Below are 27554 nucleotides of genomic sequence, written 5' to 3'. Positions count from 1 at the left end.
TGCCCGGAGCCGAGTCCTGAGCCCCGCGGGCGCCGCGGGTGGGCAGCAGGCGCCGAGGCTCGGCGGGGGCGGGGCCGCGCGCGCGCGTGCGCAGACGCGCCGGCGCCGGGGCGCGCTGCGAGCTGAGGAGAAAGCGGCGCGGCGGGCGGAGGTGGGCTCGTGGCCGGCGCCGCAGGAGGGTAGGTAGGTGCGCGGCGGGGACGGCGGGCAGGCCGGCGCGAGGGGTGCGGGGGGCCGGCTGTCACCGCGGCCCGGGCGTGCTGACCGAGGGGGGAGCGGGGGCCGGCCGCGGCGCGGGTCGGGGGTCCGGGGCCCGCGGCCGGCGCTGCCCACTGCTCCCAGCTCTGCGCCGCGGCCCGATTGCTCGGCGAGGCGCGACGTGAGACCGGAGCGGGCCTGGGCCCCGCGCGGGACCCCCATCCCGGAGGGGTCGGTCCAGCGGGCGGCTCCGGCGAGGCGGCGGTGGGAATGAGCTGGCTCCGGGGTACTCCTTCGGGCGCTTTCGGGCTCTGCGGGGTGGGAAGTCCTCTTCTGGATTCGAAACTGCAACAGATTCTGTGATCACGCTCTGTTTTGGAAGACCTGCAAACTGCTCCCGTCCCGACCCTCCGCTTGCTCCATGTTGGCACCCCGCCTGCCTGCCACCTAGGTATCTACGCAGCCTCTGAGCCCTGCCCAGCGGGTCTGGGGTGACTTGTACCCTCGGGTGGCTGCTGGGCTGTGCCGGGGACAGAAGCGTTTCCACAGGGCCACTGAGCACTGTACTCCTCAGCCTTGAGAAAGCACAGCTGGAGGTCAGGGATGGGCCTGGGTAGGTCAAGATCCTCTCCCAGGAAGGGTGCTTGTGGCCTGATGGCCTTACTCGGTAGGGGACACTTACTCGGTAGGAAGCACTGGGCCTCCTGGATCACCGCCTGCTGGCCTGACACTAAAGGCCAGAGGCCGTGTGAGCACCCACTGGGCTCGGTGGAGGCGTGGGTTGACTGTTAGGATAGCGGTGTGCCTGGGAGGCACAGTCCCCACCTCACGTGGTTGTTGCTGTGATGCTGATCTTGAGATCTTTGGCCAGTTGCTTATTCCTAGTGAGGAGTCTGTCTGCCTTTCCAGGGCCAGTAGAAGCACCTGCAAGTGATTTTTCTTATTTTTCTGTATGTTTGCTCTGACGTTAGCAGGAACTTGTAGACAGTTACAGGAGGAAAAAAAAATTTCCATTATTGACAGGAATACTGGTTTACCCTACTTAAACGTGGGGGCTCCCCTCCATCTTCTTGTCCCAGCACATAGTAGCCACCTCTAAACATTTACTTAAATGTCTTGAAGTCAGGTGTGCTTGGTTCTTTTCTTTTTAAGGGATCCATGCTGGGAGAAACAAAGCAAGGTAAGAAAAGATCAAGAAATCTCACAAAGGTATTACAGTTGCCATTTCTAAACAGTGCTATAACCCCCACCACGTGCTTTCTTTATCCTGAAGGTTGTTCCTCATTTAATCTTCTCAGCCCTTAGCTAAAACCTGTAGGAGCAGTGCTTATTCAGGAGCCTGTGCTTTGTTTAGAAACTAGTCTCTCCCTGTGAACAGAGCTGGGCCAAGTCACAATCCTCTCTGCTCCCCCATTGCCTCACAGAGAATGGTGAAATGAACTAGGTGCTAAAACCAGTGCAGTACTTTTCATCTGGGTCAACGGTGACCTTCAGGGCATGTAGAAGTAATCTAGTTATCTAAGCAGGCTTTTCATAATGACGACAAAATTCACCTCCTGGATTTGCAAGTTTACCTGCAGATGAGCTGTGCTAGCTGTCACTGACCCCACCTGCCAGGACTGTCCAGCCGACCAAGTGACCTTGGGCACACCATGTTGCTTCCAAGTCTCGTTGCAGTCTGAGCCGATCTCAGAAGACATATTTAAGTGTTTGCTTTTAGATGGTTTCTGGTTTGAAGTACATAAGGACAATCAGCAGGTTATAAAAAAGCACTTAACATTGACCCTGTTCAATGTTTTACCTGTTTGAGCATACCTTCTCTGTTATGACAACTCTGTCCAGGGAAGAAAGAGAGCCTTTTCAACTCGAAGCAGCAGTTTCAGTGGCTGTTTCAAGTGTCACTCTCCAAATGGAGATGATATCAAAGAAGCAGTACCTTGGGCTTTTCACTAAAGACCAACCTAAATTCATTATTTGATGATTTTCGTTGTTCTTTAAACACAAGTTTATTCAAGTCATACTTCACGTGATGAGGACTTGTGCCCCGTGCTCTGCAGCTACAGAGTTGAGCGAGCCTGTGCCCTAGAGGAGATTAGGGTGCAGTGAGGAGACAGGTCAGCGAGCTGTGGCACAGTGGGCGGCACTCCCATTGAGGTGGGCTGAGCTTGCTGTGGGCACAAAGGGGTGGAGTCCAGCTGGCCTTTGGTGGTGGCTCCTGAGAAGCACTTAAATTTTGAATATCAGGGAATTTCCTGGCTGTCCGATGGTTAGAACTCTGTGCTCTCACTGCCAAGGGCACAGGTTCAGTCCCTGGTCAGGGAACTAAGATCCTACAAGTCACATGGTGTGGCAAAAAATAAAAATTTTTTTTAAGAACAGCCACGTGAGGGAGAGACTTCTTGGCTAAAGGCCAGTCTGTGAAGTACCAGGGCAGTCTCCCGGGTGTTGGAAGAAGGGCAGTGTGTAGCATTGGTGTTTGGGGTGAGGAGACGGAGATGGAGTTAGGGAGCTAGGCTGGTGGCTGTCAGGAGAGCCATGAGTACCAGTCCCCAGTTTGCATTTTGCCCTGAAAGTGGTGGGGAGCCACTCAGGGATCTGGAGTTTGTGAGCGACTGGTCAGATTGTGCCCTCATGGGTGACTTGGGGTGGGTTGGTGGAAGGCTGCACTGAGTCGGGGTGGTTATCAGAACACCAGAAGGCCCAGCACCGAGGAAGGCCGGTGGGAACAAAAGAAAGAGCAAGACCACAGGACAGGTGGCCGCGGGGACGGGAAGGGCCAGGGATTGAGGAGGACTTCGGGAACACACTGAGGCTGGGTGACTTGGCAGGGCCGGGCTGCACTGTGTGCTGGAAGAGTGGGTGACGACGGGTGGTGTGGAGAGGCCGAGCTGTGAGTCCTTAACAGCTCCTCGATAGAGACTGCTCTGGAGCCATGAGAGCTCCTTCCTATGTGGGCACTGAAGCCAGGGTGTGGGATGTGCCTTCCCAGGAGTGTGTGTGGAGTGAGAGAAAGAAGACTGACACTGGAGAGGCCTGGTGCTTCACGTCCATAGGACAGAGTAGATAAGGTAACAAAAATCTGATTGATTGCCTCCTGCCTTCTGAGGGGATGGGGGCAGGATAGTGGGCTTCTTATATCTGTCACAGAGCCTCAGGTTGTTGGTTAAACAGCAAAATGTAAGACAACAAAGGTACAAAACCTATAATTGATTCCCAGGGCCTTCTTGTCAAATGTGTTTGTTTTTTGAGAAAGTTCCAGATTGTCACTCATCTCAAAGGACCTCATTTTCCTCCAGCCTCAGGGTTGGTCCTCTCAGCGAGTTCTCACCACTAGATCTCTGGAAAGAGACCTTCTCAGATCCAGAGAGAGATCCAAGAACTCTCTGGGTCCTCTTGCTCTCCTCCCGGGACCTGTTTCTGTGTAGCGCCTCAGCGTTAGAGTCGACAGGACTTTGGAAGGACTGTTGAGGATACAGAGGCCAAGTGTGTAGTACTTCCTCCCAGGCTTGTCCCCACGCCAAGGGGCTGCCGGGAGAGGGTAAGGAAAGGCTGGCATTGCACAAGGAGTTCCTCTTTGCCCACAGGAGACGCGGGGCCCCACAAGGCTGTCAGGTCTCTCAATGAGTGCTATTAACAGTGACCTTCACCTCTTAGGAAGCCTGCTCATGGGGGACACAGGAGACAAGCTCTCCTTCTGTCCTGTGCAGTCCCGGTCCCTTGCCTGGCTCTTGGACTTTAGCCATCTCCCCTGGATATTGCCCACGGAGCTGCTGGCAGGGGTCACATGTGAGCGGTCGTGCTTTCTTCCTCCAGCCCGCCCAGGCTGCGCTCTCCTCTTACAGGCCATTGAGAAGCCACTACACATGGCTTGGCCTGTTTCACATAACCTGAAACTGTGTGTCCACCTAATTGTTACACAATTTTAATTGGATACCAATTGTTTGCTGATGGGTGATTCTGTTACCAATAAAAACCCTCTCGCTGTGTAGCATTCTAAATGAAGCTCAGTTACCTGAGTCCCATCAAGAGCTCTCCTGGCTTCTGTCCCTTCCGTCTTCCCTTGAATCCGTTTGTCCTCATTCCCTGATTACCCTCTGTAATTCCTTTCTTGGCAGGCGTAGGTCCTGCCTTCCTAAACTTGTGGGCCTTAGAGGGAGCCATAGGTGTGTGTTCACTCCACCTGCCTGTACTTTCTTTCCCTGCCTCCCCGGGTCGTCTCCTTCCCCACCTCCCAGCACACAGGCTCATACTCCTTTCTCGGTAGCCCGGTGAACCCAGGCCCTGTGGCTTCTTGGAGCCAATGAAGCTGGAGCATAGAAGTGTCTTTGAATATGAGCCATGAATGACACTTACTGGCCCCAAGTAGCTGTGCTCTTCAGACCTGTTTCTGCTGCTTCCTGGGTGCAGGCCGCCTTAGCCTTCAGGATCTAGGCCAGGCGGGTGCTGGCGGGGCAAGGCTTCCAGGCACCTCTTTCCTCGTGGGCTAGGGGCCAGACACCCTGTGCTTCTCCCTCACAGCATCCGCACCTGAGTTGGTAGGGTCAGTACACCATGTCCCCATATCCTGAAGCTCGCTGAGCGATGAGGTGTCCTCATGTTCCAGCACTCAGCACAGTGGCATTCAGAAAGCGTCTCGAATGCCTGTTGAAATGATTCAGCCTGCAAGATTCCCTCCCAGCCCACTCTACAGTCACGCCTGAAGATGCTTGCTGAGAGCCTGCTGTGTGCCCAGCCTTCCATCACACGCCTGTCACCGGCGCCTTGCTTGGAATTCAGACCAGTCAGGATTCTAACTTCTGACAGCTGGGCTTCCTCCTCCTGCTTCTCATTCCATGCAGCTAGTTGGTATCTCCTGTGCCCTTGGGGGGTGTTTTCTCAGACCTACTGCTGGGAGGACCTTTTAAACTCAGAAGATAAAGATCCTGAATTAGCGGAGCCCCATTGCAATCCCAGCCTCCGTCTGTGGGTAGACCAAACCAATGGCTTGCTTGAAGGAAATTAGTTCCTCAACTAGAGATCAGACCTGGGTCAGGGCAGTGAAAGAACCGAGTCTCAATCACTGGACCACTAGGGAATTCCCTGCAGGGAACCTTTTTGAGTGGCTAATACTGTTAGGACTTTACCCTGCTCAGGTCCCATCCATAGGCTCAGGTGCCACTGCTAAGACCTGCATTTGAACTTCCAGCCAGTACTAGCAGACGGGCCAGCCAGCCAGCTGGCCTGCGGTGCTGTGACTAATGCCTCCTCAGTGGTTACACCCCTTTATGCTTGGCACGTGCCCTCCATTGTGTGCCATCAGCCAAGGGCCCCCTATCAGGTTCCCGGTAACTGGCACTCACTGTGGAATGCCAGTTGCCACTAGTATTTGAAAAATGCCCTGTGCTGCTTCAGGGCTGAGGCAGAACCCAGCCTGCCATCTCGTCACATGAGGATGCCTGCTGGGAAGCACACATACCTAGAACAGACAAGTTGCCGAATGGCCCCTGTGGTTTAGAGTTAAATTTCCTTCTTGGGCCCAAGTGGTCTGCGATTTTCTTGAGTCTCCATCTGTCTCCTTCTCTGTTTTCTTCCTCCTTGGGTGCACTGAGTTTGTGATGTGAGATGCCTGGCTCCAAGTTGCAGTAGCGTAGAAGAGCTGGATTCATAAGCAGGTCACATAGGCGTGCCAAGTTCAAACAGATTCAGAGAAGGAGGCAGGGAGGTCAGCCCTGCCTGCAGGGTCAGGAGTCTGGAAGGGCCGGTGAAGGAGGGAGCATTTGAAGAAGATTTGCCTGAGAGGAGAAGGAAGAACCAGCATGTCCTACCTTTCCCCCTTTCCACTGTCAGGACTCCTGAAGCCACCATTGGAGGGCAGGTAGGGCCAAATGCCAAAGAGGGCAGGGCCAGTGGACGGGAGGGGGTTTCAAGGGGAGAGCAGGGCAGAGCTGTTTGGGGGTCAGAGCTATCTGCCTTTCACGGGGAGTGTGTGAAGGTTGGGAGGTTTCACAAAACACCTGGAGGTGTGGGACCTGAGAAATCTAGCCTTAGAAGAGGATGGACTTGCGTGCTCAGTCATGTCTGACTCTTTGTAACCCCAGAGACTGTAGCCCACCAGGCTCTTCTGTCCATGGGGTTTTCCAGGCAAGAAGACTGGAGTGGGGTGCCATTTCCTCCTCGAGGCAGTCTTCCTGACTCAGGGATCAAACCTGAGTCTCCTGCATTGCAAGTGGATTCTTTACCACTGGGCCCTCAGGGAAGCCGAGAAGAGGATGGGCTTCTGCAAAAGGAACCTTTGAGGGACAGGAGCAGTGGCCGCCAGAGAGAGGAGGAGACGGCTGAGAGGGAGGGGTTTTGGGAGACCTGGCGGGAGGAGAGCTGAGCACAGTGGGGTCAGCTGTGTGCGTCAGAGAGATAAGAGCTCAGAGGTGTCTGTTAGGTCGGGCAGCCAGGCAGTAAAGGCGTTGAGGGCAAGGGCGGAGACGCTGCAGGCTGCTCTCCCCAGAAACTTGACTAGGGAGAAAAGAAAGAGGACCGACTTAGCTCAAGGGGAGTGTCGGATGCTGTGGTTGGGGTTGAGGGCCTGGCTAACCAGAGAGGGAGCATTAGAGATGCAGGAGAGTCAGAGTTCTAAGAGTTGAGATCCAGAACCAAGGGTGGGGGTTAGACATGAGCAGGTGCTCTGGCCTGACTCCCAGTTCTCGAGGAGAGTGGAAGGCGTGAAGCTGTCAGCTGCTGTGGGGCTCGGAGAGGGTGCCTGGAGGCAAGTGGAGGGCTTCCAGGTGGCTCCAGAGTCCTCGAGTGGGGTGGTATGACTTTGCCTCTGTGGTTGGTGTGCGGGTGTAGAGAAGCATGCCATCAGGGTGGCTTCTCACAGGGGTTCTGCCGAGTAGCTGAGACAGGAGCCCGTGAGTGGTGGAGCGGAGGTTTGGAGGGTCGGGTCAGGCCAAGCAGACAAGGGAGTAAAACCCCAAAGGGCTCGTGGTGGGGGGCAGATGGGCTTGTGACAAGTGGGAGTGGGGAAGCGAAGCGCTCCGGGACAGTCAGGGTGTTTGTGCTGTGTGCTCAGGATGAAGAGCTCCTGGGGCTGGCAAGGCTGTAGATGAGGTACCAGAGTTGTAAAGGCTTCTAAAGCTGGGGAGGGTTTTTTGGTTTTTTTTTAATAGGTAAGAGGTGGATTTATTTAGAGAGAAACACACTCCACAGACCGTGAGGGCCAACTCAGAAGGTGGGAACAGCGCCGGGATATTGGGCTGTCGGTTTTCAGAGGGGTGGGTAATTTCACTGGCTGGTGAGTGGGAGGAGTACTGGTGTGGGGTTTTGAGGTTGTGCCCTGCCCCCTTCCCTCCTGTTTCTACCCTCTCAGAGATATTACTCCCATATTCTCACAGAAAACAAGGGCAATGGTCTGTCTTGTGTAACTGCTTCAAAGTTGATCAGAGGCGTCGACTCTGCCTTTGAAGGTGTCAAAATCTGTGGATGCCTGATCTTGGGGCCTCGGGGGCAGGACAGCTCCTTGTTTTAAGTCAGTGTGGACTGGAATGCTCACATAGCCATCATCTTGATGTGAAATTGTTGTAACTGCTTCCATAGCCTTTCTGTGAACCTCCTTGATGAAACTGTAAGAACTCTCAGCTGTGGCGTGTGGACTCTAGTTCCTTGACCATGGATCAAACTCAGGGCCCCTGTATTGGGAGATGGAGTTTTAGCCACTGGACCACCAGGAAGGTCCTCTCCTTCAGTCTTCGGACTATAAAACCATCAGTGACCAGGAGGCCCATGTCACTCTCTGGCATCTGGGGTATTCCCTCTTCCAATGCCCTGGCTTTTTGCAAAGGACACATAAATTGCAATCCTCCCCTAGTGCCCCTTTTGTCTACACAAGGTACCCTGCTCTTGTCTGGGTACCCCTGGGCCTAGTGGCCCACCAGAAAAACCGATTTCCCTTTGGTAGTCCCTGAATGGACAAAACCACTACCATCATTTGGGTCTTTTGCATATTTCTCTGGGTGTGTTCAGCCTTTTCAGACAACTCCCTGTTATTGAAAACTGAGTAAGCCAATTGAAACAAATCATTCATTGGAGCCTGAGGACCAGCAGATGCTTTCTGAATTTTATGCCTGATGTCTGGGTCAGACTGGACTATGAAGTGCTTAGTCAAAAGGGCATGTCCCTCTAGGGACGAGGATTCTTGTTCGTGTGTTTCCTGAAAGCCTCCACTAGTCTCCCTTGGAAGACCGAGGACTTTTCATCCTGTCCCTGTTGAAGTTTTTTAACATTTTTATAATTAACAGGTTTTACTGTAAGTTTCTTCCAACTGAAACTATGTAACTCAGCTTGGGACTTGAATCCACGTACTAGGACTGGAACCCAGTCAAAATCCATGGTTTTCCAGCTGAGATCACACACCTGGTTTCAGAGCTTAGTGAAGCTTACTTGGTGTCTCATCACATAAAGAATTCAGTGAGAGACAGAGTGATAGGTAAGAAGTGGATTTATTTAGAGAAAAACACTTCTCATAGAGCGTGGGCTATCTCGGAAGGTGAGAGGGGCCTCGGAATACGGTTTGGTTAGCTTTTATGGACTGGGTAACCACAGGCTAACGAGTGGAGGATTCTTTCAGCAGTCTGGGGAAAGGGTGGGGTCCCAGGAGTTGGGCCAGCGCCTGCTCTTTGGCCTCTGGGTCCCTTGGAGCTGTCAGTGCCTGTGGGTGTGTCCTTTAGCACCTGATACGTTGCGCTCAGTCATGTGGCTGGCTGTCTCTGTCAGTAGCATTCACAAGGTAATTCCACTGTGGGCTTGCCTCAGAGATGGCCTCATACCCCACTCAGCTTACTGCATGGTCCCATAGTGGGAGTCAGTAAAATGCCCTCTGTGTTTTTCCTAGAGTCATCCCTCCGAGCTAGACATGCCTTAAATTCCTTTTGGGTTCCACTGCCTAGATACAGAGTCATGAAAATTTGAATATAGGGTACTTTTTAAAATTCCTGTTGTCTGAATCTTTCCCAACCCTGGAGTATATGGCCCAGAGGGATATTAGCCAGATTGACGCAGCCTGACCCATTCTAGACCGACCCATTCTAGACCCAAGCCCGAGGTGATGTGTCTAGCTGCTCAGTCTGATCAAGATTTGCACTTAGATCTTAGATGCTATCCCTCCCAAAAAAGTCTTCCAACCAGGCATCAGCGCCTGAAAAGTTGTTGCAAAGGGACGGCACAGAAGGTGTCCCCAGCGGTGTTTATGATGAGCAGGAGTTGGTCAGTTGAAAGTAAAGGGTCAGCGCTTGTCAATAAGAAGTCCGTCTTGGCAGTCACACAGGTCTTCTGGGGTTAAGAGAAGCAAGATATGAAACAGAAGTGAATGTAGAACGTAGGAGACAAACGTCAGAGTCAAGGAAAAGAGTCTGGAGTATCAAATCCTGCCTCGACAGGCCTGTTCTGGCCCTGCTGTCAGACGTGCCTGAGCATAGCCATTCCACGCCACCTTCCTGCAGCAGACCAGGCCGACGGCTGCCATCCCTCTGGTCCAGAGCTAGGTTCCCGATCAGAGCCCCAAAGCATTTGGGGTTGACAGGCCTGACAGAAGCGGGCAGACATCGCTGGAGCATCCTCCCTGGTATGCCTGGCTCGGGCATCCCACAAGCCTGTCTCGGACCAAGACCTAACTCTCAACGTTTTCTTACCTTATCACTCTCCCTTCATGGCGCTTGAGATCACACACCCGGTCTTAGGACTTACTGAAGCTCAGGTTCTTGATGTCCCATCACAGAAAGAATTCAATGAGAGACAAGAAGTGGGTTTATTTAGAGAGAAACACTCCATAGACAGAGTGTGGGCCAGCTCAGAAAGAGAGCAGCTGAAGTTGGGGAGCTTTGAGCCAGGCCGACTTGCTTGACCTTTGATGGCCTGTAGTGAGGCACCAACTCTGTGGATATGAGTCTGAGTGAACTCCGGGAGTTGGTGATGGACGGGGAGGCCTGGCGTGCTGTGGTTCACGGGGTCGCGGAGAGCCGGACACGACTGAGCGACGAGCTGACTGAGTGAGGCAGCTGAGAGGGGGGCTCCGAGAACTGGAATGGAGCGGGCGGTGGGCCCGCAGAGTGGGGGCCATCCGACTGCTGAGGCCTTGGGCCGGAAGAGGAGTGTCCTCCCCCTGTGTCCCTGACAGTCCTGAGGCTGTGTCCCCGAGGTCTCCAGCAGACACTCGGGAGTGGGCTTGAGCATTTCCTTGGTGTCTGCCCGTGGGCAGCTGGCGCACTGGGCCTGCCGTGAGGAGGTCAGGCTTGGACAGACTTAGCTGCATCCTGCTCCAGACCCGCCACGCCCAGGCCCCCCTCACCCGCCTCTGGTTGTCCTAGTGGAGGCCCCTGGGATAACACCCACCGTCCCCGCCTTCTCTGCCTCAGAGCTCCTCCCACTCTTCCCTGCTCACCGGTCCAGACGTCCTGGGCCGTGCCCCCTGCTCTGCCCCTCTACCCAAGCACCCTGGGAGCAGAGCCGCATGCCCGACCCCCAGCACAGGCCATCTGCCCTTCGCTGTCCTGCTGCCACATTCCTGCCTGGCCCCCTGGGTATCTTCTTTTCAGGCAGTGACCGGTCTTGTGTCTTTCTCACCCATGCCCCACACGCCCTAAGGGCTGGAGTGGAGCCACCAGGTGTCAGGGATTCATTGCCCTGCCCGCCCTTGCTGGGGACACTGCCCAAGAAGCGCCGGTCTCTTGGTCATGCGGGACTCCCTGGGCCTGGGACCGCGTGCCTCGCTGCCCGCCTCCCCGTCTGCCACCCCATCCTTGGCCTGCAGTCTGCAGGGCTGGATCCAACCTCCTTCCTCTTCCTTCTCTGTTTCCTGACCGCACTCCCAGTAAACAGGCGGGGAATGTCCCGTGAGGAGGGAACAACTGAGACAGCCTTGCCGCTCGCTGTCCTGTGGTGCAGTGACTAAGGCCCGGCCAGGCTGAGCCCTGGGAGCTCAGACCTGAGCTGTTCCTGCTGCCAGGACAGGCGTGGGGCCTGGGCAGGCATGCTGGGCAGGGGTCAGTGGGACCGGGCGGCATCCGAACCCCCCTCCCTCTGCGCAGGGCTGTCTCCTGCCAGCTGGGCCGCAGTCGGCTCCTTGGTGGGCTCTGGGTATGTGGAGGGGCCATGTGCGAAGCCCATGGGATGACAGAGGAGTCCAGGGGCCAGTGTGGGGGTGAGGGCTGACGGCTGGGTGTCTGGGCAGGGCCTCAGCACAGCAGCGCAGTTTCTCCAGCCTGAGATCTTCACAGCCCCCTAGGGAGCGCCTCCTCCACCCCACCCAAGCCCCAGCCCTGGGCCAGCATTCTCTGTTCACTGCTGGGGCCTTTGTCCCCCACCCCCAGGTCAGCGTGTCTGGTGGAGTCCACCCCCGCTCGTCCTGCCTCTGCTTCTGGACTTTGCCCTCTTTCCTCCTTGGTCCACCAGGGTTTTCTCTGAAATGTCGATCTGATGTGTCACCTTCTGCCTTGGCTCTTCTGCTCCCTGGTGTGGGGATGACAGCTCCTGCCCCACTTCCCAGGAGCCCCCCTGTTTGCATTTGTCCCCATCCCCGACGGCACACACCCTGGGGTCGTTATCCCTCTGGCATGCACGCGGAGTCCGTGCCCTCCTGGGTGGTCAGCGCCCTGCTGGCCTCTCGTCTCACTGCGGTGCTGTGACCATTGGTCTCTTGGAGAGCTGTTTTTTATGCTTGTGTCCCCGGGGCCCTGCCCAGAACAGGCGGCTATGGAGAAGTTGGTAAAACGAATAAAAGTTTGAGTCAAGAGGGTGGAAGGGGGGTGCTGGGCACTCCCGGAGTGGCAAGTTTATAAGGGGGCAGAGCACCCAGTGTGGTTAGGTGGTTAAGATAGAATCTCCCCAGACTTAACATAGGAGTCTGTTTGTCACTTGAACGCAAGTTTTGTTTTTTTTCAAATCCAGTTGTTTGGGAGAATCACATTCCCCACTTAGAAGGTGAGGCAGGCAGAGATCTCATGTCTCATGACTCGTCCGACCATGGCTGGAGCCGCGTGGCATGTGGAGCCAGGCCTGAGGATGGGGGCGGCGGGTCTGCCCCCAGGTAAGCTGCGCTGCTGAGGGGATGCGTTGAGCGTGCTGCAGGCCTGCTCTGGAGGCTGCTGGCTGGGTTCTGCCTGTGCGGGGCTGCCAGAGCCCTCTCTGCACCTGTTTCCACACTGTGAAGTTGCCTGCATGGGACTAAAGGAAACGGATGAGGTTGCATTGCCCGGCAGCCCACTATGGAGTCTGTGTCCAGCGGCCCTTGAAGGAGGCGGGAGGGGTCCCTGTGCGTCTCTGTCCTTCGTCCCATGACCGCTTTCTCCCCCACCCGCCCCCTGCCCCACTCCCAATCTGGGAGCAGAGCCATCGGGCACAGGGGGCCCGGGGCGCCTCCTACCCAATGCCGCCTCCCTCCTCCTGTGGGCACACTTGGGGAGTGGGGGCTCCCCAGGGAGGGCAGAGCCAGGCTCCCGTGGCTGCTCCCGGCTGGAGCATGGTCCCCGGAACCCCCTCCTCAGGAAAGCTGCCTGGCCCAGGGCCTGTGGGGCCGCCAGCCGAGTGCTGCAGAGGGGTCCTGACCCTCTGAGCAGAGGTCCCTGAGTCCCACCGAATGCTTTATTTTTTCCTTTTTAAGACAGACTTGCTTTCCATTAGGAAGCCTGAACTCTATTCGTGAGGGAAGGCGTGACAGTGACTGGAGGGGCTTCCGGGTGGGGAAATAGCCACACCAGCGGGGAGGGGTGCCGGGCAGGGCCAGTCTCAGGAGGAGGGAGTCTCAAGTGCAGAGGGACCATCCCAAAGAGAGCAGGTGCCTCCCAGGGCCCTGGGGGAACCCTGGCTGCAGCCGCACTGGCCCTCCTGACCCCACCCCCAGAGCCCCTCAGCCGGGGAGCCCTGCCCTGGTGTGCCAGGTGGGAGAGTGCTTTCAGGGTGCAGGCGCAGCTCATCCCCACGGCAGTCAGCTGTTAGTCGCGGCTGCTGGGGCGCGTCCCTTCCCTGCCCCCCACACTCGGGTAACCCGGACTCCTCTGCACCCCCGCCCCGTGTCTCACTGTGCCCGGCCTACTGGACGCCCTCCCCTCCTCCAGCACCCTGGTCCCTTCCCGCCTCGGGGCCCTCACTGTTCTCATCAGGAGCGGCCTTTCCTCAGCTCTTCTGTCAGCTTCCATCTCAACACTTCCGGTCAGATGGGGGATACCCCCTGACGACTCCCCCTAAAGTGGCCACCACTCTCTGGATGCGCTGTGTGGCATCCCCACTGTCCGAAAGGACCACTGTCAGCTGTTCTTGTGAGTCCAACAGGAAGTGGAGTGGAATTTTTCCTGTTTGCCCAGAATTGCAGATTAGGCCCAAACTCGGGGCAGAAACTCAGAGTTCCTTCCTATGGTCCGAGGCCAGGAGCCGGGCGGGTGGCCCTGCCCGCGGGCTGATGGACAGCTGCCACGAGCTGCCTGCCCTGCCCCTCTGCAGTGAACTTGAGACTGGGGGTGGGGTGGCCCCAGGGCGAGTGCAGAGTTTGTGATTAGCATTTGTTCCCTCCCTCACCTTCCTGAGGCCAAGGGAAAGGTTTTCCAGGGCCCCTGCTGGCCAGGAAGAGTGGCCACCTGCCCCCGCACTGCTGCAGGGCCAGAGGGAGAGAGTGGGCTGTACCTATCTCCACGCCCGGCCAGCGCGCTGGGCGGAGAACCCACAGGCGCCGTTCGAGGCTCAGGGCCCAAGCCGGGCTTATGTTCGTTGGCTCAGTTTTAGAGACCGGCACCTGCGTTCAGGGAGGAGGTGCAGCTTTCCTGAGGCCAGCCCAGCCAACGGCAGGGCAGACTCGGAGCCTGGCCCAGCGGCTTCAGACTGACTCGCTCCCTGCCGGATCTCCGACCTGCCTTCTCTACGACTGCCCACCAGGTGACGGTGGGAGCACGGCTGCCTTCCTGGGCCGGGCCCCTCTGTTGGGCGCTGGGCGCTGCGAGAGCAGGTGAGGCCTGTGTCCCTTGCTGGCCAGGCGGCGTGGACGGTGTGGATGGTGTGGCCAAAGCCGCGGGAGGGACAGCTGAGGAGGCTGCGGCTTCGGCCCAGGTGAGGGTCCCACCTGGTGACTGTGGTCTGTTTCCTGGCTGCTGCCTCCCTCTCCCCGCAGCCAGTGTGTGCTGTGAACGTGTGCACACGTACATGCAGGAAGCAGCTTCATGAACTCAGATGTGAAGGGTGGTGGCCTTAGGGAGAAGAGGCAGTGGGATTGAGAGGTAACTTAAGCAGGACTGTACGTTTGTACTCTGTAATTTTGTGTGAGTTGATGTTTTTGTGATTATGGATTCATGTAAAAACCAGACAAAAAGCTACCCTGGGACCTGGCTTCATTGACCCCTCAGGAGGTCAGCACAACTTTGTTTGCCGTTCTCCAGAAATACTACATGCTCTCAGGTGGGAGGAGGCCTCCAGGGATCCAGAGTTCCTCTGGGCTCTTCTGCTCCTGTCTTTGTCTTGAGTTCCCCGGCCACTTGTTGCAACAAATAAAACTGTGGGGGGCTCCCCTGGTGGTCTCAGGGTTAGTGCTTGGGTGCTTCCACTGCAGGGGGCGTCGGTTTGATCCCTGGTCAGGGAACTAAGATCCAGCCATCGGCACAGCCAAAAACAACAAGGAAACAAAACACAGAGCGTTGGCCTGCTTCTCCCTGAAGGTCCTTTCTGAAGGGATTTGCAAGGTACAATAACCGTTTTTGGAGTTTCCAGTTTAATATTCAACCTGAATCTTAGGCCAGCTGAGTGAGGTTTGGCACTGTCCTGCCCAGCTCTTGTGCTGTTTATAAACATGTTTATTGCCCTGACGAGGAGTAGGTTCTATTCAAGAAAACAGGATAGGTCTGGGGTCCCTCCAGAGGTTAGTGTGCTCGGAGCCTAGAGTGAAGGATGAGACTCTATAGGTAATTTGCAGCCTGGAGAAACGGGGGTCCCTAACTGCTGTCCTTCCCAGGACAGAGCAGACAGACTAGCTGCTGTTTGGGGTTCTTTTCTGGGGAAGAAATTTCCAGCTTTGGTGGCACCTAGTCCTGCTGCAAGCAAGGCTCTTCCAATGGGACGAGGTAAATGGATGTTGTCAACAAAACCTCATTTCTGTGGGAAAGTCCCTGTAAAGACATATATCCAGGGACTTGGACAGACACTCACCTGTGTTCACAGCAGCATTACTCCCAACAGCTGAAAGGTAGGAACAACCCAGGTGTCCGTCAACAGATAGACAAAGCGTGTTTTGTGCATACAGTGGGATATTATCAGCCATAAGGAGGAATGAAGTTCTGATGTTGCAGGGGACAGGGATGAACAGGTGGGGCTTTTTATGATACTATAATAAGGTTACATGTCATTTTACGTGTGTCCAAACGCATAGAACGTATGACACCAAGAAGGAATCCTCATTCATTCATAGATTCGGTGATGTGTCAGTTTAAGCTCATCAGTTGTAGCAAATGTCTCATCTGTGGGGAAGGTTGATGATGTTGAGGCTGTGCCTGCGTGGACAGAGAGAATGTGAGACCTCTGTACTATCCTCTCAGTTTTGCTGTGGACCTAAAACTGCTCTAAATAATAGTCGTTTAAAAATAGTACTCTTGCCTAGAAAACCGCATGGACAGAGGAGCCTCGTGGGCTGCAGTCCATGGGGTCACTACTAGTCGGACCCGACTGAGTGACTTCACTTTCACTTTTCACTTTCACACATTGGAGAAGGAAATGGCAACCCACTCCAGTGTTCTTGCCTGGAGAATCCTAGGGACGGCGGAGCCTGGTTGGCTGCCATCTATGGGGTCGCTCAGAGTCAGACACGACTGAAGCGACTTAGCAGCAGCAGCAGCAGCAAAAATAGGTCTCATACATGGGCTTCCCTGATGGCTCAGTTGGTACAGAATCTGCCTGCAATGCAGGAGACACCAGTTTGATTCCTGGGTTGGAAAGATCTGCTAGAGAAGGATAGGCTACCCACTCCAGTATTCTTGGGCTTCCCTTGTGGCCCAGGTGGTGAAGAATCCGCGTGGAATGCAGGAGACCTGGCTTCAATCCCTGGGTTGGGAAGATCCCCTGGAGAAGGGAAAGGCTACCCTCTCCAGTGTTCTGGCCTGGAGAATCGATGGACTGCAGTCCACAGGGTTGCAAAGAGCTGGACACGACTTAGCAACTTTCACATTAACTTTCACACTCTCATCCATGCTGTCAGCATTGATGGACCTTGAGGACATTATGATCAGTGAAATAAACCAGACACTAAAGGACAGATACTGTGTGATCCACTAATACGAGGTGCCTAGAGTGGTCAAATTCACAGAAAGCAGAGTGGTGGTTACCAGAGGCTGGAGGACGGGAATTGGGAGTTGGTATTTAATGGGGGCAGAGTTTCCATTTGGGGAGATGAAACAGTTCAGAGATGATGCTGATGGTGGTGCAGCCTTGTGAATGTTCTTAATGCCACTGAACTGTACACTCACAAATGGTTAAAATGGTAACGTTTGTCGTGTATATTTTAACAATTAAAAAAACAACAAAATTCTGTAAAGCAGTTATCCTTCAGTAAAAAAAACAGCCCACCACGTTAAGGTGCTTTCTCAAGACACGCAGAGTTTACCGGACAGTTCTTTCCATTCTGTTTGTAAAGTGTTGCTTGCTTTTTCTGTTTTCAGATAAATGTTCTTGATGCAAGCAAAACAGGAATGCTGTGATCATTTACTGAAGATCACTGAGGCAAACAAACCTTTGTGAGATCTCCAGACAGTGTACCATCCCAGGCAGAAAGGTTAGTCTGAGGTGCGTGGTTAGTACTTCTGTGCTGAGGACAGTAGCCTCTGACAAAAACAGACATCAGACTGTGGCAGACTTCCGAGCGGTACTTCCATCTTGCTGTCCATGTGCAGCTGGAGTTTCAAATAGCACCTGTTACCCGTTTCAAAAAAGTGTCTACAGGAATCTCAATAGATGCCCATAAAGGAGAGATGGTACCAAATCCCCCAATGCCTCCTGCTCATTTGATTCCAGAAATTTCTGATCCTGAAGCTGTGACGCCTTCCATTTATTTCTCCACCTTCATGTCTTTTTCCCACCAGTGACTCTTCTGTGGAATGCCTGCCTGCAGCTTAGCTGCTATTTTTAGAAAGTTAGGAGCCGGTATCCAGGTTCCAGGCCAGTGACCGTGGGGCAGAGTAGGTGTGTGTCCTGCTCATGACACACGGCCGGGCGGAGGCTGTGAGCCTGTGCAAGCTGGAACGCAGCGTCTGGCAACCTCCCGGGGTCTTCCGGACCAGTGGCTCCTTTCAGAGGCCGCCAGGCTGCAAATGGAAGAGTGAGGGTCAGGCAGGCCACCACCCCTGAGCAAAGAGGTGTTTATAGCTGAGTCAGCCTCTCAAAGCCTTTTCTCATGACCCAGAGCCTGTGTGACCTCTCCCAGTACCCACAGAAACCCTATGAAAAGAAGCTATGCTCCAGAATTCGTAGTGAATTCTCAGGAATATCCAATTATCTTAAAGGGAAGCTCTACTGATAACTTTGTAGAAAGATTAAAACAGACATTTTTTTTTAATGTAAACCTTCATGCCACGTGTGTTATTAAGCATGGTTTTTAATCCTGTAGGGCATGGGATGGCAGACAGGTTAGCCAAGAAGCCTCGGAGAGGGCGCCGGTGGATGTAGCTGCCTTTTGCCCCCTCCCATCCCCCAACCCTGGGCGCTTCCTGCATGATGCACCCCCCAGCCTACAACTGCTTTGTGGACAGAGACAAGATGGACTCGGCCATCCCAGACCTGGGGCCCAAGGAGCTGAGCTGCACGGAGCTGCAGGAGCTGAAGCAGCTGGCACGCCAGGGCTACTGGGCCCGCAGCTACGCCCTGCGGGGGCAGGTGTACCAGCGCCTGATCCGGGACATACCCTGCCGCACAGTCACCCCCGATGCCAGCGTGTACAGAGACATCATCGGCAAGATCGTGGGCAAGCACAGTAGTGCCAGCCTGCCCCTGCCTGAGTTTGTGGACAATACACAGGTGCCCAGCTACTGCCTGAACTCAAAAGGCGAGGGTGCTGTGCGCAAGATCCTGCTGTGCATCAGCAACCAGTTCCCCGATGTGTCCTTCTGCCCCGCGCTGCCTGCCATCGTGGCCCTGCTGTTGCACTACAGTGCTGATGAGGCCGAGTGCTTCGAGAAGGCCTGCCGCATCCTGGCCTGCAACGACCCCAGCAGGAAGCTGGTAGACCAGAGCTTCCTGGCCTTCGAGTCCTCCTGCATGACGTTCGGGGACCTGGTGAACAAGTACTGCCAGGCGGCCCACAAGCTGATGGTGGCCGTGTCGGAGGATGTCCTGCAGGTGTACGCGGACTGGCAGCGCTGGCTCTTCGGGGAGCTGCCCCTCAGCTACTTTGCCCGCGTCTTCGACGTCTTTCTGGTGGAGGGTTACAAGGTGCTGTACCGCGTGGCGCTGGCCATCCTCAAGTTCTTCCACAAGGTGAGGGCGGGGCAGCCGCTCGAGTCGGACAACGTGAAGCAGGACATCCGCACCTTTGTCAGGGACATCGCCAAGACCGTATCTCCCGAGAAACTGCTGGAGAAGGCATTTGCCATCCGCCTTTTCTCTCGGAAGGAGATTCAGCTCCTGCAGATGGCCAACGAGAAAGCTCTGAAGCAGAAGGGCATAACTGTCAAGCAGAAGAGGTAGGCAGGCCACGGGGCCACCTCTGGGGCCCAGGTGGGGCGGGGCCTGTGAGGAAGCGCCCTGGGGGCCTGGGGCCTGAGCTCGGCCAGCCGGCTGGCCAGTAAGCCCTCCGTGGGCATACAGAAAACCACCAGCCAGGAGATAGGGCCTGCCTGGCGCAGCTGCAGGTGGCCAGGGCAGCTGTGGGCGCGGGGCCTGTGGCCGAGATGGAGGCTGGAGCTGACAATGGTGCCTGCGGGCCCAGTGGGGAGCCAGGCTGGCCTCCCCAGGTCCCTCTGGAGCTGCTCTTGCTGCCCTCCCCTCAGCTCCGGGCTCCCGTGCTGGTGGCCCCCCGTCCCGAGCACAGCCACGTGGGGAGCCAGCCTGGGGAGGGCCCATGTGTCCTGAGACCTCAGCAGCCGCCACTGAGCCCCGGCTGTAGGTGTGGAAGCCTTTCTCATGGGCCAGAGGCAGGCGTGTCCTCGGTGTTCGTACTTGCCACTAACCTCTCCTTGTCTGTTTTATTTTTCTTCCTCTTCTCCATGTCCATTGCTTCCTCCTGTTTTTCAGTGTTTCACTTTCTAAAAGGTAGGTTTCAACCGTATCTCCACACCTGGCTTCTCTCTGTCTTCCGGCCCGGCTGCTTGCTCCGGCTCTCAGGGCTGGCTTCAGCAGTGCTGCCCCAGAGCCTGGCTGATGTTCAAGCCCGTCTGTCTGTCTGTCTGCTGTCGGTGCTTGGCTGGCCTGGAAGCATTGTCTCGCCAGAGCTGACTCTCTCTGTCCCCAATTCTTAGAGAAAGGGGGCTTTCGTTCCCGCCTCTGGGCTGAGCTTTGTCCCCTCTGTAGCGGGGTGGGAGCAGGACTCCAGGGCCGGCACCCCGTGCCCTCCTGAGGGTACCTAGGACCAGGCTCTGACCTGGCTCTGCAGGTAAGAAGTCCCCTCGGCTGAGCTCCCACGAGAGGCTCGCCCCTCCCGGGAGGGGGAAGGGTACATGGCCGGGGCTGGGGCTGCAGCTCTGCTCTGACCTCTGCCCACTCCCCCAGGCAGTTCGTGCACCTGGCTGTTCACGCAGACAACTTCCACTCGGAGATCGTCGGTGTGAAGGAGATGAGAGACATCTGGTCGTGGGTCCCTGAGCGGTTTGCCCTCTGCCAGCCCCTCCTGCTCTTCTCCTCGCTGCAGCATGGGTACAGCCTGACCAGGTAACGCTCTGGAGGCAGGGCCCTGGGCCTGCCCCCTAGAGGTGATGGGGTCTGGACTCCAAGGGCCAGGTGGAGCAGAAGGGGTGGGGTTGTCCAGCTTCTCATCCTGCCCTCACGTCCTGTAGATCACAGTCGGGCTGGACCCAGGCCTGCGGACACGGGCATCTGGGCAAGGCCCTGCCTTTTCCTGGGGTCTAGACTTGGGAGCTCCTTGTCTGAGCATCTCTCACTCCAGGGCCACCCCCACTGCAAGAGTTAGGGTTAGGGTCACTGCAGCACATGCAGGGCTCAGCAGCCTCACACAGGCATGGTGGTGGTCAGGAGCAGACTCCCCCACCCCCGAGCTTACAGAACTTCAGGACAACTGGAGGCAACCGGCCCTGGACACTGCTCTTCCACTCCCGTTTCACCTGTCCACACCAGGTCTGTCTTGGCCCTGTGGGCTGTGCTGGGCCCTGGCCAGTGTCCAGGGGATTCTGGCAGGCTTCCCCCGAGGCACCCCGTCTCCCTGGGGTGGTCTGCCAGTCGCGGCCCCGAGAGCCTCAGGTGGCTTCTGACCCGCACTCTGCCTTGGGTCACGGGCAATGCAGACAGAGGGGCCCAGCCCACATGGCGGGCACCATCGTGTGCCACCAACACATTCTGGCATAGCCAGCACCCCCTCTGTGGTGTAGGAGGCCCACGGAGGGATGCTAGCCAAACCCTGGGCACCTGTGCTGGCACAGCAGTGGCCTCAGGCCTCCTCCTGGCTCCTCGGTGCTGCCAGCGCCCAAGAACACTCCGAGCTTTCCTGGAGCACAGACCTGTTCCTCTGGTTCTGGCTTCCCCAAAGCACTTGGCGCATGGCTGTCTGCTAGGGGCCGTCTGTCCTGCTGCTTCTCCTCTGGGCACATCAGGGCAGAATGTCCAGGGCCCTGACCACTTGGCCTGTGGCCTCCTGGCTGGGGCTCCCTGTTGGCAGAAGCGCCCAAGCCCAGGTGTTGCCATCCAAGCTGTGTGCCTGGTTCCTGTGAGAGGAGGACAGGCAGGTGTTAGGTCTGTCTGCCCTGGGCAGCCAGGGTCAGCAGCGGCTTGGGGGAGGCAGCCAGGGATGGGAGCAGAGGCAGGCGCTGCTGTCAGACTGGCCAGGGCGTTCTCTGCCCCTAGGTTCTACTTCCAGTGTGAAGGACGAGAGCCCACTGTCCTGCTGATCAAGACTACGCAGAAGGAGGTAAGGACCAGCCAGGGGGACCCTGGCTCCTAGCCTCTTGGGAGGGTGGGTGTCCCCTAGTAGCCCCCACCCAGGTTTCCTGGGCTTAGGGGTACAGAGCAGGGCTTGCCCTCCACAGAGAGGTAAATCTAGCCTCCTCACATGACCCCCCAAGTTCCCAGGGCCTCCCTATTTCCCCTGGGGTCCAGACCCCCAGCCTGAGCAGCCCGGCAATCTGGAGGAGCTTTGCGGAAATGTCAGTGAGCGAGGCCCCACGTCTCCTGCGGTAGTCTGCTGGCGCCTTCCCCTCCTCCAGCCCGGCAGGTAGTTCTCAGAGCCATGCTCTCTGCAGTGGCTGTCATCTGGAACGTACTTAACATGTCTAGAAAAGTGAGCGCCTCCATCCTGGAGCCTCTGCGTGCTGTGGTGGCTCCCAGACGCCCAGCTGTGCCTGCCGGACTGTCTCCTCAGCCTCAGACCCTGCATCCGGCTCCCAGGAGGAGCCCGGGGGTCTGTTACAACAGGTGACCCGAGTGTCGGATACCTCCGTAACCACTCGGAGGAGTGACTCTAATGGTGAAATCAAGCACTTTGCTGGCTGATAGGAGGCCTGTGAAGTGTTTCCTGAGCAGGTGCCTCCTGGAAGCTCCCATCTGAGGAGGCTCTCTGGGCTGATGCCCATAGTCGGAGTGTGGACACGGGCTTGTCCCCAGGCTTCCGGGCCCAGGTGGGAAATGGAAATATCCCAGGAGCCGACAGTGGCCAAGGCAGCCTCCATGCCTGCGCCCTGCTGGCCCCCCAACCCCCCGTGCTGCACTCTGACGTTACCGTGCCCCGTTCAGCCCTGGCCCTCCGATGGTCAGGGTGTGGGACTGTGACTGAGCCTCAGCTCTCAGCTGCCCTGGGCGCTGGGGGGCTTCCATGGGTGCACCAGATGCAGCCTCCCCCGGGCCTTCCTCCCCAGGTGTGTGGCGCCTACCTGTCAACAGACTGGAGTGAGAGAAACAAGTTTGGGGGCAAGCTGGGCTTCTTCGGGACCGGAGAGTGCTTTGTGTTTAGGGTGAGTGGGCCCCCCGCGGGAGGTCACCCCCTCACGTGACCCTGCTTACTTCCAGACGCGCCTCCCCGTCGCCTGCTGGGTGTGACCCTTAGAGGCGGGCTCCGAGAGCAGGCAGCCCTCTGAGGTGTGGTGTGCGCCGGCTCCGGCCCCCGGCTCGGGTCCTCATGCTGGGCTCCGACGACAAGCCCTGGGGGAGAGCCAGCGCTGCAGGTCAAGTCCTCACACCAGCCTTTGTCTTCAGCTGCAGCCCGAGGTCCAGCGCTACGAGTGGGTGGTCATTAAACACCCAGAGCTGACCAAGCCCGCGTCCCTGGAATCTGCCACCATTCCACCCTCCCCCAGCTACTCTGTGTCCTCTGAGCCCGCCGACCGCCTCTCGCCGTTCCTGGCTACTCGGCACTTCAACCTGCCCTCCAAGACAGAGTCCCTGTTCATGGCGGGGGGCAGCGACTGCCTCATCATAGGTGGGCGCTGCCTTCCACGTCCAGCGGCTCCTGCCTGTTCACGGTCACTTAGCTGGGAGGAGGGTACAGGGTCATGGGTGCCGAAGCCCCGGGCCAGTCCTGGCTGAGCTGGGTGGTAGGTGCCTCACCTGAGGGACAAGCAGAGCCCCTACAATGGGAGAAAGAAGGCAGCATATCATTGGGGGTGAAGCAGGCATGTGGGGAGTGTGGGGACCTGAGGCTGCATGCTGGGGGACAGGGGACAGGTTGGAGTAGAAAGCAGCCCCATGGCTTTACAGAGGCCTCTGGCAGGGCTGGACAAGGCTGGCCCAAGACTCGCCTGGTCTGAAGGGAGACGCTCAGGAGCACGAGGAGGGTCCCCGGGGGAAGCACTTGACTGAGGGCAGCCACTGACCGAGTATCCCGCAGGTGGAGGGGGCGGCCAGGCGCTGTACATCGACGGGGACCTGAACCGGGGCCGCACGGGCCACTGTGACACTTTCAACAACCAACCCCTCTGCTCTGAGAACTTCCTTATCGCCGCAGTGGAGGCCTGGGGCTTCCAGGACCCTGACATCCAGTGAGCCAATGGTGACCGAGCTGCTGCTGCCGGCACGGGGGGCAGGGGGGTGGGGTGGGGTACCTGGGCCCCTCCTCAGGGAGGTGGTGGAGAGTGAAGCCCCCACATCTGTTGGCGCCATCAGGGTGCAGCTGGGCACAGTGCTGGTCTCGGCAGTGGTGCCACGGCCACAGCTGGCCCTCCCAGACCTGCCGTACTTGCTACTCCTTCGTCCTGGACTCAGACCCTGGCGGCCTCTGGGCAGGCATCCCGTGCCTGTGGGAGGCCAGGGTCTCTGGCCCCTGAGCCTCAGTCCCCGCCCCCGCCCCCGCCCCCGCCCCCCACCTCGTGAGAGGGTGCTGGGCCCGGGAGAGCCTGCCAACTGTGGGCCTGTGGCTCCCCCTGCTGGTGCCTCTGGGCATCTCCCGAGGAGGCCCTGCAGCTCCTGCTGGCCTGCAGTGGGCGGGGCCCCGGGCTGTAGGTCCCAGGAGACCACAGGCACCCTGTGGACTGTTCCTGGCAGGAGCATCTGCCTAGAGCTTCTGACTCAGTTCCCTCCTCTCCCGGGCCCCTCTCTGATGGTGAAAGCAAAGAGGACGAGCTGCGTGCAGGGCTCCGGGCCCCTCCCCAGGGAGAGCCAAGGGCCGGAGGGGAAGGTGCGTGTCCTTGTGTTTCTGCAGAGCCTGAAGGCTCTGCTGGGCCTCAGGGTAGAGTTACACCTGGAAGGGCCTCTGGGATTGACCCCACACCAGCCAGCAGTATTTCTGGGCCCTGCCTGGAGAAGCCTGGATCCGCGGAGCCTTCTGCAGCCTCCTCTTCTCCAGCTCCGGGCCTCCTTAGCTCCCCAGGCTCCCTGCCGTGGCCACACTTGACTGCAGTGACCTGGCCCGGGGTCCCATCCAACCCCTCACATGTGCTGTCTTATCCCGCCTCCCCTCACCTGATACCATTCACCCTCCCAGCTCCTGCCACAGGGACCTTCCTGACACACCGTCTGTGTGTCCGTCTCAGTGCCGCCTGGGCCGGCAGGGTGGCCCTCCACCTGTGACTCCCTCAACTGGTCCTGAGGACCTGGCCACCCAGAGGGAGGAGAGATGTGAACATGCCAGGTCCGGGTCCGGGGATCCTGCCCCCTTGGTGCCCCATGCGCCTCCCCCCAACCCCCCTCCACCTGTGCTCTTCCTACGGGGCGTGCATCCTCCCTGCCCACCTCCTCAGATCTCCACCGAGCCCGGCAGCAATATGGAAGGACACACCAGGAACCCTGTGTGACTTTGGGCAGGCTGGTGAACCTGTCTGGAACTTAGTTTCCCCAACTGTAAAAGGGGGCTGTTCACCATGCGTTGCCATTCCTGCAGGGCTGCTGAGAGGCCTTCAGAGGGGAGAGGTGCTGGGGGAGGGGGCAGCTTCCTCCCCAGACACCGCAGCCCTCACTGCCCCTCCTTGAACCCCCTCAGCCCTCACCTGTGCTTCGGTGTTCATTAAACAGCTGTGTGAACTGCAGGGATCCGAGTCTGGTTTCTTCAACCAGAGGGACTTCCCCGGGTGCCCCGCCCTGCCCCAGCTCACCTGCTGCTTGTCAGTCCTGTCACAGAACATCAAAGGCCTTTTCAAAGCACAGCCTTTCAGAAGCAGCTGAAGGCACACCGTTCCATGCCCCTCGGTGAACCTACTGAGCTGCAGAAGTTTTCCTGCTGAGTAATTCCACGGGATTCTCTGAGACTGCCCCAGGCCCCCCCTCCACCCAGCTCGGCAGTGGTAGCTGATGAGTCACCATTTCTGTACCATGAGATCTTTGTGTGTGCATGCACGATACTTGCTTTCTTTGAATTTCGTATCTTCTCCCTAACTTTTCTGCTAAACTGAAAGGTATGTGTGATTATCATCTTCAATTTTTTTATTCTGATTACTGTCCTTGTTATCTGATATTCAGTCTTCCCAAATAGAGTATAATTTATTTTGTTGACATTCTCTGTTATGTTTTCCTGATTATTATTAGCATTTTTTGTTAAAAATTAGCCAAAGTTTTATGGAATTGCACAGTGAATTATCATTTGTTTTTCTAGAAACATTTGAAAATATATTTTAAGAAAAAAATTGAACATAGTTTAAACCAGTTCATTATCAAAGTAGACTATATGCATTTAAGGCTTCAGAAAATCCATTTTCCTAAAACAGTTTATATTAAAAAAGTCCATTGTATTTTATGAGTTTTTCCATTTTAATTATTGAATTAAAATAAGTATTCAGTTTTTCCTATTTTTATACGTTCTTTTTTTTTTTTCAGTTTTTCAGGGCAACTTGTTTTAGAAAATTCTGAAGATTTCATAGGGTCTTCAAATTTATCAATTTCCTGAAGCTACAGAGCCCTTATAATAATCTCCTTACATACCTTGTATTTAGGAGATTCAGTTTTTGTTGCTTTATTTTGAAATAATTTTAGACTTACAGAGGAGTTTCATGGAGGGAATGTGCTCCTGACCAACACCCCCCCCACCCACTCCCAGCTCATTTGTGAAACCCACGAAATGAATATTAGTACTCACTGGAAACTTAAACTGCAGTCTATATTCAGATTCCCTGTTTTTCTGTAGTGATTTTTGTTGTAGGAACAGATCTAATCTTTACAACTGTATATTTTCCCACATTTTAATTAAATTCTGAATGTCATCAAATTCGCCTAACACTGATTTTAGAAACACATTGCCATAATGAGGCCATCCAGGACTGTGTCACACGTGTTCCCACTTCCCCACCATCCTCCCCATGTCCTGTTTGCACAGAGAAGTCACCAGATCAGTCAGGAGTGCTGGACACACCGTGAAGTGCCTCACCCGATGTCATCAAGTTCGGCAGAAAGGAAAGCATGTGCATTTTTTAAAATGACCTGTTGTGGAAAGGAGTTTATGTTCTTCATTATATCCATGTCAGACTGTGCTCAGAGTTTGGTGCAGGTCACGTGGCTTGTGACTGGCGCTGAAATGCTTCCCACGTGTGCAGACCACTCTTTTCACCTGACCATGGGGAATTCGTCCACACTGTGCTTGGGGCCAAGCAAGCAGAGTCAGCAGACACATACTGTGACAAGGGACACACCAGTTAGCAAAAGCTGCCACCTTGGGTCACTGAAGCCCAGGACTGGCCACTCCACCAGGCTCCCCATGAGACACTACCCTGGTCGGCGGAGCCTGTGGGCTGGATCTCGTCCAGTGATGAGGCCGTGCTGTCCCCATCCCTGTTTCTGTCTTCACGCAAAGACACAGCCCTCCCCTGCTGGGTTTCACCCTGAAGCACCTTGAGTGGCAAAGGACACGTCTTGTCAGAAGTTAACAAGCTAAAGAGGGAAAAGAAGAAAGAGTCGCGTGAATAATTTGACCCTCTTGTCGTGTAGCATGATCGCTGGCTGGAAAATGGGTCACTGGACTGGGACATTTCAGTGAATGTAATGAAGAACTCCCAGGACCTCGTGAAGACGTGTGGTGATCGAATGTAGCAGTGAAGGGAAAATCTAACTTTGGAAAAAGTAAAAACAAGTGATTCAGTGATATGTTTGGTCGGTGTTAATTTTGAGTCCTAAATAAAGTTAACGAGAACAAATGGATCAACATCACTGTGAAGTATTTGATAGGAGAACATTTCAGAGGGATGGGAGTTCCTGAGGGAGGCGCTGGACGTGACCGTGATGGACCAGGAGAAGTTTCTCCATCGCCGAGGAAGATACCCTGCAGCCCTGGGTGGTGCTAACCAAGGCTTCCCCTGACAGATCTTGTTCGTAGCTCCCGGCATATGGACGTCCTCTGTAAACGTGAGGAATGCCCATCAGGAATTGTGGCCCAAACTCCTAGGACAAGAATTGAAAGCATCCTGGGACTTCCTTGGTGGTCCGGTGGTTAAGGCTCCACCCTTCCTATGCAGAGGACGCAGGTTCAATCACTGGTTGGGGAGCTAGGATCCCATGTGCTGTGCGGCACAGCCAACAATAAAAGAATGGCAAGGATCCCTGAGTGTAAAACTCAGTGTTAGAAATAGTCATGCTCGTCGAAATGAGACTCCTACCTGGAAGCTACGGAAGTCACCATCACCAGTGTCTTTTCCAAACCACATGCCTCTCAGTCAGGCCTGCAGGTATAACCACCACCATGGAAAACCTCCTCTCTGCACATGCACGTGGCCCTCCTCCTGTTCCTCCCGGGGCCGGCGGACCACCAGCAGCCCTCCTGTCCGGACGGAAGGCAGCCGAGGTGGCTGGACATG

At 56.2% G+C, this 27554-nt stretch overlaps 1 protein-coding gene across 14 annotated transcripts; it reads left to right on the top strand.

The window, feature by feature from the left end:
• The first annotated feature begins 49 nt into the window (after nt 1–49).
• TBC1D24 (TBC1 domain family member 24) lies at nt 50–26845 on the top strand. 14 transcript variants are annotated; one of them, XM_055409254.2, is made up of 10 exons: nt 50–179; nt 16851–16963; nt 17795–18866; nt 19417–19434; nt 19891–20049; nt 21196–21259; nt 22203–22298; nt 22540–22762; nt 23171–23321; nt 26084–26845. In XM_055409254.2, the coding sequence occupies exons 3-10, from the start codon at nt 17899–17901 to the stop codon at nt 26184–26186; spliced, it is 1782 nt and encodes a 593-aa protein (XP_055265229.1). In that variant the 5' UTR covers nt 50–179; nt 16851–16963; nt 17795–17898; the 3' UTR covers nt 26187–26845. The 14 variants fall into 14 exon arrangements, with proteins under 14 accessions (XP_055265229.1, XP_055265234.1, XP_055265228.1 ...); XM_055409259.2 differs by having other exon boundaries at nt 16851–16974; XM_055409253.2 differs by having other exon boundaries at nt 54–183.
• Nucleotides 26846–27554: the final 709 nt, after the last annotated feature.

Source organism: Moschus berezovskii, chromosome 27, assembly GCF_049115385.1.
Source record: "Moschus berezovskii isolate FMDL1 chromosome 27, NW_MosBer_1.0, whole genome shotgun sequence".
In the NCBI taxonomy this organism is placed as follows: domain Eukaryota; kingdom Metazoa; phylum Chordata; class Mammalia; order Artiodactyla; family Moschidae; genus Moschus; species Moschus berezovskii.
This window is presented reverse-complemented; position numbering and strand designations above follow the sequence as displayed.